This window comes from Danaus plexippus, chromosome 4, assembly GCF_018135715.1.
Source record: "Danaus plexippus chromosome 4, MEX_DaPlex, whole genome shotgun sequence".
In the NCBI taxonomy this organism is placed as follows: Eukaryota; Metazoa; Arthropoda; class Insecta; order Lepidoptera; family Nymphalidae; genus Danaus; species Danaus plexippus.
The window spans coordinates 7,786,157-7,797,312 of record NC_083538.1 but is presented as its reverse complement, the minus strand read 5'-3'; the positions used below and the strand labels follow the sequence as shown (position 1 = coordinate 7,797,312).

Genomic DNA, 11,156 nt, shown 5'->3' with positions numbered 1-11,156 from the left:
GAGACTTCTTATGGTAACTGGCTTGCGCTTACTTGATGGCCATTGGCTCGTTTTCAAGTTAAAGACTAGTGATGGGTATTTATTTGTGTTGAAACATTTCACGAGTTAACAAAAATTATCCAATTCATCTTTTTAATTTATATCTACACATTTTTAGTTTACTAGCCATGGATAATATTGATATAACTTTTGGTTGAAATATATCTGAATGATTAGACAATAAAGGGAAAAAATAAAATGATCATTTTGGAATCTTAATAAAACTAACGCACCTATTTGAAAAGTTTTTTCTAAATATCATGTTATTTGAGGTTTATTATAATTTGGTAATTTAACTACAATAATAATAAATAGGCAACAATTAGTGTATTTCAAATTTAAAGTTAAAAATAAGTTGTTTTAAAAAATATATATATTTCATAGTTCAAGATCAGAATTGAATTGACAGCAAATGTCAATGTGAAATTATTGAAATCTAAAATTAAATGTATATGCACTATTTCTTTTTATAAACTTGATTTACTTAAAGGCTTTTATAGGAAAAAGCTTATTAACGTGTGAAACATACAATAAATAAATTATATTGATAATAAAAAAAAAGGTATGATATTAACTGCTGATATGTCTGACAAGGAAATTATAAACGATTTTAAAGAAAATTACGCTAAAGTCCGAAAGTTGTTAGACGAAGATAGTAAGAACGACCCCGAGAACGAGCCCTATTTATCAAAATACAAAGCTAAAGAAATCCTAAACAATATGCGTGAGGCGTTAAGCCGAATTTCAAATTCGAATACAAGTTTGGATAAAATAAAACTAGATTCTATGTTAGGGGCAGTTTTACTGAACATGGGTGTTATTGACATGGAAACAGAGGAGCTTACATCAAGTGAGACCATTCTAAGGGAAGCTGAGGATCTTCTCACACCTAACTCCTGTAAACCAGAAATTGTCATCACCTTAATTAACATTGAAAACAATCTTGGTATCCTTTGGTCTAATAGAGATGAACCAGGTAAAGCTAAAACGTTTTTACTCAAAGCAAAATCGCTTTATGAAGATTTTAAATGTACATTACAAATGCCATTGCCAATTGAATCAATTATAAGCAACACCTGTGAAATTGCCGCTGGTGATTTCATGATCTTGGAAAAAGCTTATACCTTGACACTCTACTATATGGCACAAATCTATGGTTCGCTAAAGGAAAACTTAAAGTCTGCTATTTACTGTCATGTGACTTTGAGACGCCAATTGCAATATTCTGATTACGAGCCCATTGAGTGGTCATTAAACTCTGCGGCGTTATCCCAATATTTTGCTGAACAGAACGGCTTTTTCCAGTCAAGACATCATTTGGCTGCTGCTTCTACAATTTTAGACCAGTATGAAGCCAAGTTATTGGAATCTGAGAGCAATGATGATGCATACTTGGCTAGAAAGGAAACATTTAAACATAGATCTGCTGATGTGGCTAGATGTTGGGCTAAATACTGTCTCCTGCTTATGACTGCTTCAAAGGCGAGGCTCATGAATGATGCAGATAGACTTGCTGATGCTATTACAGGTACAAGGTTATATTTGATTAAAAATGTGTTTATTACAACAATTACTATAAAGCTAAAGAATAATTACACATGCTCTAAGTTATACAGTTGTTGCCAAAGTAAATATTGAATATATAACATATTTGTCAGTATAGCTTTAATATAAAGATTGGTTCTAACCCAGCTCTTCCCAAAGTGGTTGATGAAGCCTCCTTGTGGGTGCTGCAGACCCCCAAGGAGGGCAGTAAGATACCAAGAAATGTGTAGAAGCCTGAGGGGTGATTTGTAATCAAGTTAGCATAAATTATAGTGGTTTTTCAGTAGGTGAAAAATGGGGGCTCTAAAAAATAATTTATCCTCAAAGTGGGCAGTAGACAAAATTAGGTTGAGAACCCCTGATCTCACCCTACAACCATAATTAATTAAACAACAATCATTAATAAATTTTTTTTTCTACTAAAACCTGATTTGAATTTTTACAGATATGTCAAACTTGGAGTTGGAAGACAATGAGAACATTTGTGGAGGCGACATAAAGAAGCTCATCTTTCAAGATTTGGATGTTACAAAGTATGAGAGTAAAATTGTTGATAAATTCCTCTTAACTTATCAAGATGCACGCGATGTCTTCCTATGTTGCCAAACCTGGTTGAACAAAGCCAAAGAGTATTACAAACTGGATTCATTAGCGTCAGACTATATAGAACTCATTCAGGACAGTTCACAGTCATACTCTTATCTTGCTTTCTTTGAAGAAGACGATGAAAGAAGGGCTAAGATGCACAAAAGAAGAATCGATATGCTAGAAGATTTAATCAAAGAAATAAATCCGACATACTATTTACAGTACTGCAGACAACTTTGGTACGAATTAGGCGAAGTATACTCTGAGATTCTGAACATAAAACTGGACAAGCTGAACAAATCCAAGGAGAAACCGACACCGCATTTGTTGAAGAAGGTTAATATGTTATGCGAGAAAAGTATCGAGAATTACGATCACTTTTTAAATTCAGTCAAGGACAAAAATGGAGAAATGCCGGCCAAGTTGGAGTTCGATATGATACGACCAGTTATTAGTGCGTACGCTTTCATAGGAAGGAATAGTATGAAGAGGATCGCTTTGGACAAAAACGTTCAACTGAATCATGTTAAGAAAAGCTATGATTCATATCAAGCTGTTGTTGATATCTGTAAACGTGATCAGGAAGCTGCTAGGATGATGAACGAGGAACACAGCCTGTGTCAGGAAATGGTTAACATATTGCCGCTCAAAATTAAGAAGCTCGAAAGAGAATCAGTTTCATAAATACTTTTATTGCTGCAAGTTTCATAACTACGTTATATATTATACTGGAAATGTTTACATACGATTTAATTTCATAGCTTTTATATTGTGTACCGTTAAAAAAATATTCACGAATTAGTTTCAGCTTGTAGAACGTTGAGACATTTAGTGCTATGCAATATCAAAATTGTTTTACATTTAGCAATTGACTGTATTGGAAATTACAAAGCTGTACCATGATTTCGTTTGATTATCCCCACACTGCTCAATTATTATATAATTTCTGCGGTCAAATGAGTCTTTATGGAATTCGAGTTTACTACATATATATAAAGTAGTGATTAACAAAAAACAAAACTGTTAAATCAATTACTTATAATAAGATGTGCAACTTAAAGAGAATTTTGGATCTGTGTTGTTAATAATTTTATTACAAAATTTATTATAAAATCTACTTTTAACGAAATTAAATAGGCTTTAAAAACCGTACAATGAAATGTTCTAAAAATATACAGCTTTTATAATAGCGCCATCTATTGTCGTTTGCATGAAAAGCGTTCGTCTAATAACCAATGCCACCTAGTTGAAAGTCACAAAAGTTTCTCTTCAAAAAATATAGTTTAAAAAAACTAATAAAGATACTTTTCAAATTAACCCAACTAAAAAGTAAAAGATAATTTTTAACATTAACAATAACAGTGGGCGGAAAATATTAGTATTGTTATGAGAAAAGCATGGGGCGCTTTGTACCATAACTTTCATACTATTTTTGAAAACAGTTTTTGTGGTTCTCCAAGCTCGCAATAATTGACTTGACGATTTTTAACTAAAATTTCTTTAGTTATTCCGATTATTTAAATGCAACTTTTACATTATAAATATCAAGCCTTTTCTCTACGAATCATATTTGCGGATCTAGATGGTATGCATTCGCAGACCGCGATAGTCCAAGCTCTCTCAGTGTTACGTATAGGATGTGGAAGAAATTATTATGGTGGCCATGTTGATAAGGATAACCGGATTTTCTTATATAAAGTAATTAAAGAGTAAAATTCTTAGATGTAAGGTATAAACAAACAAGCAAATATAAAGGTATACGATTAGTTAAAAAAAAAAATATATGAAAGATATGGCACAAAGCGCCCAAGGCTTTTCTCATAACAATACTAATATTTTCCGCCCACTGTTATTGTTAATATTAAAAATTATTATTTACTTTTTAGTTGAGTTAATTTGAAAAGCATGTTTTTTAGTTTTTTTAAACTATATTTTATTTTTTAATTTTTAGTTCAATTTGTCTTCAACGCGGATGTGTTGATGTTTTAGACGACGAATGTTTGATTTTACTATCAAATATAGCTATACATTAATTTTTAATCCATTGACATATAAAGCTGTGTTTACAGGATATATGTATATTCACGAAATTAGATTCCGGAACAAATCTCCTTGGTAGATCTGCTAGTAGTCATTTTTGTGACACGGCAATTTTTTTGTAATTATCGCGATTAAGTTAGTATCAGCTCAGTCACTTACAAATTAAATATAAAATTCTCCTTATCAAAAGTTTTTGATTTTTGCTGTTTATAATGTAGCTAAGTAGCTTACCAATAAATACAATAGCGCCTGAGCGAGCATGCTCTATCTCTTTTACTCTCATGTAAAGGATCTATGAAATGATATGACGATCCTGGCAATCCTAATGATGAAATTGATATAATTTCTACGAGGTAATAATTTGCCACCGGTCCTTGATAAGCCTACAACATTTGAGCGAAATTGATCAGTATAAAATGGGTTAAAATCGAGTTTTAAGAATTCGGTTACAAACATACATACATACACGTGAAGCTGAAGAAAAACATGTTATAAAAATATATAATTTTTACAATTTATCAGACTTCAAACAAAGAGTTTAACGCTTTCAAGGTCACAGAAGTAATAGCGATACTGATGACAAAAACTAAATAATGATGTATTTATTTCCAGTTGTCATTTACCCAATCTAATAAGTTTTATAACAACATATAGTTACAAATTTAAATGACAGAAATACTATATTTAAACATTAATAGGCTATATATATTCTCGTAAATAAGTGACTATTTGCATAATGCACCGCCGTCTTCGCTCACGTTTTAAAAATTATTAAGTTTTTAGTGTTGCTTTCTTAAGCCAAGCTTCATTTAAATCTTAAAATAGTATTAACGAATGTATGGTCAGTATGAAACGAATATAAATCTACCTAAGTTACGTAAAAAATTAATGACTGGCAATACTGGGATCATAAATTAATAATACTCAAAAGGACTCGTATCCAGAGCCGTAAAAACATTTACAAAAAAATCATAGTAATAATGACCTTATTTTAAACGTTTACGAAATAAAATGTATGTATAAGTTTTTATGTGTTTTATACGAAATATACCTAATGTCAGTGATAAGGATGGTAATTTTAGGAGGCAAAACCTAAATAAAATTAGTCGACTGTCTGTAATTCGAAAATCGGTAGATGACGCAATGACATTTTACCGTTAAACAATTTGGTTTCATTTTCTTTTGTAAAATTAACAAATAAAAATAATTTCCAAAAGGAACTATAAACGGACAATACTTACTATATTTCTTTTTTATTATATCTAATTTATAAATAAAATATTCTCAATTGACAATTCGACAAGTGAACAATAAGCACTAAGTATAAATGACCGATTTTAACTGATCGTCAAAAGGTTTTTTTTGGATTATCTAATTCTAATAAACGCTCAAACGCGTATTTACGAATGAAATGTGACAAATATTTCCTTATTTACGTCAAGACACTTTTTCCATAGAAAACTGCGCTAAGAATAAGTGTTCCAAATGAAAGTGGTCTGTTCAGGTATCTAGTTTTATTTAATGAAAGCAATTATCGTGTAGATATTCTACTCACCTTGGGGTCAATACCCCGTTTATTAGATGGTAGCAAGTCAAAAAAGTAAAATCAATAACTAATGTCATACTTTTTATATAATACGTTCATATATATATCGTCACAACAGCTACGGTGATAGCGGCACATTCACGTAGGTTATAAACTTAAAATAATTACATATATAAAAAATAAATAGCTATTGTAAGGTAATATTTTTTATATAATAATAAAAAAGAATGAATAGGAACTTAAAAACAAGCAACAACGGATATAACTAGCGAATGGAAAGTAAAAAAAGGCAAACAACTTTTACAGTGACCTTGACATTCAAAAAATTCATTAAAATACATTACATTCAGAACATTTTATTTTAATGGATTTTTTCCTTAGAACTTTTTGTAATGACACGTAAAATTTTAACCAGAATGTAACATATGGCTGTAATGAATAAAATCGTAACTACAATGACAGCTGCCGCTACATCTAATAGGGCCAGTTGGTAGAATGGCAGATCTCTTGATGTGGAATGTAGTGGCGCCGCCTTGCCCCATCTAATCACTCTCTCCGTCCAAAAAACAGCTGTGTCCAGCGGCGAAGATTCCCTGTCCTTCCAAATTTTCGATAATCGCTGGGCGGTTTCACGAGTTCTGTTAAAAACATTTGTGTTACAAATCAAACTAATCGTTTAAACAGTGCTGTTGAAGTAAACGTATAAAGGTAAAAGTTCTTGCCTTTTTTTAAAATAAAATAGCTTAATCCCAAAAAAAAAAGTAATAATCTTCAGTGCTCCGTTATAATACTTATTTATCATGCAGTCATCTATAGGATGTAAGACTAGTTACATTTATAAAAAAAAATCCTACATTAACACACATTTCATTTCGGAGGAGGAGAGGTTGAAAACTGAAATAAGTGATGTAGAGGAATTTGAAGTTCTACTAGTGACAGAAGAGGTATGTAACGAAAGCATAGCATAGCATTTTGTGTACGTTTGATGAATGATGTCGCAAGAACATAAGAAAGTATCGGTAGAAAAATCTTGTGCTAGAAAGTCGTTCGGAGGGATCTACACCAAACCCAAATTGAAGGGGAAAGGTCATTTTAACACACTCCATTCTTTGAATGAAGGCCTCTGTATATCAAAAATGTTTCGAATCTGAGAACTGTTTATTATAAGTCATCATTAAGTCTTCAAAGATAATTAGAATAATTACAATTAAAGTTCCTTAAATAAATAACAAAACTTCTCTCTTCCTTCAAAGTCTTCTGACATTTGTTATGAAAAGGTCAATTATACGTCTATATGACTAACCTTGTTTTCAAAAGGACAATGACAATGCTATGGAACAAGATATGTGATAACAACTTGATGTTCTAGATATTTTATAACCAATAGAAAGAATTAGCAGGTGATGATAGCTGTACAACTGTTATCTGGTCGACTACATCACGAGTTTTTTATTATGTTTTCTCATAATTTATTTAGTTTTTTATGAGAAGGTGGCAAAAGAGCAGACGGTCTACTTGATGGGCAATAGTTACCGTCGTCTATAGATATCCACAAACGGCAACATGTCTTATGTTGTGGATGCGTTGCCAACCTTGGATATCGAGAAAGAGGGAGGGATGGGAATAAGGAAATGGCAGAATAGGGTGGGAACAGGGAAAGGGCAACCGGCTCTCTCATTTATAGGACGAAATGCAGCTATGTAAGGCTACGCTGATCTTTTGTGAGAAGGTGGTACTTCGGTCGAGGAAGCCCATGTTCGAGCTGTAGTGGCTGTCCACAACTAGGCTCGACCTTCAGTAAATTTTGTGTAAATATGTATTAAATATAAAAGTATATAGCAGCAAGGCTTCAATATTTTGTTTACAACTACAGCTTATTGTTATATATTAATCCAGAATTCTGTAAGGAGTTAAGGAATATTTTCAAACTTAATTCCTTTTGTAACAAAACGAACTGTTTCTTGCCAAACAAATAAGTTAACTGGTAAAGAATTTAGTAAATTAATTCAGTGCGTTTAATAATAGTTAGTTACATATATAAGATAACAACATTATCGATGTTAAATTTAAAATTAATATTACATATCATAAATTTAATTGGAGTTATTAATAAGTGATTTGTCATAGATTATATTTTGATATCTATTTATAATTTTAGATGTTTCTATTTTAAGAACTAACCTTCTAGAACCTGATAGCATTGAATTAACAGCACTTTCATTCATCCACCTGAATCTGTGACATATGAACGTTGAATCTAATTACGTATAGAGATTTGCAATATCACCGGACGTGTTATTTCATTTGAACCGGTAATATCTATTAATAGAGCTATAATTTTTAAACCCAGCTCTTTATAATATAATATATGAAATTTTGCAGACCTTGTTAATAATCGTCGAAATCGGTAAGAAATATAACTATTAAAATATCCTTGATAAATGTCCAATTTTTTTTAAATTTTATTATTCAAAAAATATATCTGATTACGAATACGTAAACTGATAGCAGTATCAAAACTTTTTTATATGTTGTTTTTTTTTATAAACTTCGCAACCTACTAACAGATAGCAAACGTTCTGATAAAAGATATTTGTTATAAAAGTATACTAACTTTGCACCCAATACTTCATTTAGTGCGTCGGTAAAGGTTTCCTCAGACAGATCGTTGTAAGATACAACCCTCGCGATCCCGGCTTCGCTTGCAGCTGCGGCATTCGTGAATTGATCTCCAAAGAATGGCAGAACGAGCATTGGCTTGCCTGAGGATACAGCCTCTGTCATTCCCAATAAACCTCCGTGGCATATGAAAGCCACTACTTTATCATGGTCTGTAATTATTAATGCATATTTTTTTAGTACATTAAGCGAGAATTTTTAAACGAAAAATATGTATATAAATAATTTTTTATCTATTTCCAAACATGTATCTTAGGCCATAAATTTCTGTCGATTTTTTAAAGTCAAGAATGATTTAAGTAATGCGTCTGGTTTTTAATGAGTGTGCGAATGTTTTAATAATTTTTATATATTTTTTGAACGAATGCGATAGCTAATATTTTTTTTATTATTCTAATGCTAATAATAAAATTTAAATACAGATAATATTCTGAAACTTCATATTAAATTTCAAAAATTTTTACTCAGTAGTTCATATTGCGGAATCCAATTGACCCTGAGGATATTGCCAATTAGCGTTCCTTCCTCGTCGCTCTCTTCAAACTTCCATATCACCCTTTGTTTTGTTTTTGAAAGTGCCCTTAAGAAAATTTCCTCTTTGTATTTAGGAAGTGTTTTAGTTTTTATATGTGAACCGAAGCTGAACACAATCACGCCGTGTTCCGATTCGTTGATGAATTTTTCAATGAACTGTGAATTGAATAAAATTTTGTTGTTACTGTGAACGCGGTCTTAAAATATGTATTTTTATTATGTTATAGATAGTTATATATATATTTACTTACAGTAGGCAAGGGTTTTCTCTCAGCGGCCAAGTGAATCCCACCGACTTCAATCATCCCAGGCACGGAGGGCTTAACACCATTTAAAGGATGGAATGAATTTAATAATATTAAAGACATATTTTTACTAAGATCATGTGGATGTGGAATTTTTCCTAACCTTTTCTCAATGAATGCTCTCTCTTTCGTTTGGATTTCATGGTAAAACAAGTACTTCGATAGTAGATTGATTAAAGCATTTTCCAATCTCTCCGTAAACGACATTCTAGAAGTGAATTTCGATAAAATTACCGGAACATGAGCTGGATTATCGTCAGCTCCAATACGTTGAGCGGTCCATGGCATAGGAGTTCCAGATAGTATAGAAATTACAGGAGCATCTACTTCATAGGCATAAAGGAGACCTAACATGCAGTCACTGTTAAAGTTTTCGGTTATGACTGCATCGTATTTGTTCTTAAGAGCCTGACTCAATTCTTGATGTTTTACGACACGTTCACAAACATCCAAGGCCGATTTAGCCAAAGATGGGATGGCGGAGAGAGCTTTAGCGACGTTACCAATGATAGGAATCTTATTGAGTAAATTTGTCCGTTCAAAAATTTCCAAGTCGAGCGATTCCAATCTCAATTCAGCCAGTCCTAGGAAGCTGATCTGATCGTAGTTTTCTGGTGGATTCTCCATGGGGAAAAATGATGCTACGGTAACATTGTGACCCCTCTCAGCGAACCGTCGCAGTAATGGTTCGAAAACCATATGATGGCTTTTGCCCGTGTGCGGGAATAATCCAAGAATATTTGCAGTGTTCACATTATAAATAAATAAAAATTGCAATATACAATATAGTATGGGAGACATGTTGCCCGCTCACTTTCGCGATAACAACTGCAGCGAGAGTCGTATTTGCACAGGTATAAATTATTAAAGCGAAACTTAGTAACAATATCCTTACGCTTTTAAATATGGTTAATGACCCTGTTAATCAAATAAATAGTATATATGCATATACTTCAACCTCTAGCACCTACTTATACTTAGAGGTTGAAGTATAGATGTGCATATATATTGTCTGTATCCGTTTATGGAATTAATCGTCTAAAACTATACAAATAAATATAAATTTGCGGCTGCTATTTTTTACTTTATACAGTTAAATAAAAAAATTAAGAAAATCACTAAAACTTTTGAAAAGTAATTTTGCAGTTAAACGACGCAGGCGCAAGTTCTGTCGAAGAAATTCGAATAATTTCGAATAAATTATTACACTATTGTTATTTCTATTAATTCATCAAGGGACCAAAAAGATAATACATGTATTTTGTCCTGAAGTCTTCCTTCCAAAAAAATTTTTTTAACATTTGAAGCGTTCCTCTTAATTATCAAGTGCTAACAGTCTGTCATCGGAGAAACAACTTATATTTAATCATTTAATTATTATATCTTTTATTAAATATAATTCATAGACGAATAAAATGTATAATGAGAATGGTTTAACAAAGTTATGCCTTTTTTAGATCGAGTGATTCTAATTCTAATGTTGGGTTACAACAACAAAGGTTGTACTATAAAGTTTTGTTAGTCTTGCAATTTTTAATTTTAAAGTATGCAAAAAAATGAGTTCTACAAAAATCACAATATTTTTACATTTAACTTTAGCCTTCAAAGTATAACCTTGGCAGCTTCTAGCGAGTCGTTTCAGAGAGTTCATTCAATTCTAACTAATTATAATATTTTTAAATTTATTAAAATGGAAATTTACGCATAAAGTTCGGAAATATTAAATATGCAGATCATATTTGAAGAGTTTAAGTCTAGGATTTTTTATAAATAAAATATTCGCGAACGAACCTTATAACAATTTTTAACATTACAGGGTACAATGAACCTAACGGATAATTTCGTTACGTTTTTGGACGACGACAAATGTAGAAGGTATT

General features: G+C 31.7%; 2 protein-coding genes across 2 annotated transcripts; one reads left to right on the top strand and one right to left on the bottom strand.

The window, feature by feature from the left end:
* Positions 1-461: 461 nt before the first annotated feature.
* LOC116768546 (KIF-binding protein-like) lies at positions 462-3,075 on the top strand. The gene is made up of 2 exons (XM_032659287.2): positions 462-1,567; positions 2,030-3,075. Exons 1-2 carry the CDS (start codon positions 604-606, stop codon positions 2,854-2,856), a joined length of 1,791 nt encoding a protein of 596 aa, XP_032515178.2. The 5' UTR covers positions 462-603; the 3' UTR covers positions 2,857-3,075.
* A 2,551-nt stretch (positions 3,076-5,626) lies between these two features.
* On the bottom strand, positions 5,627-10,560 carry LOC116768770 (UDP-glucosyltransferase 2-like). Its single transcript, XM_032659582.2, has 4 exons — positions 9,223-10,560; positions 8,902-9,127; positions 8,373-8,589; positions 5,627-6,396 (listed from the first exon to the last, which is right to left on the bottom strand). Exons 1-4 carry the CDS (start codon positions 10,075-10,077, stop codon positions 6,120-6,122), a joined length of 1,575 nt encoding a protein of 524 aa, XP_032515473.2. The 5' UTR covers positions 10,078-10,560; the 3' UTR covers positions 5,627-6,119.
* Positions 10,561-11,156: the final 596 nt, after the last annotated feature.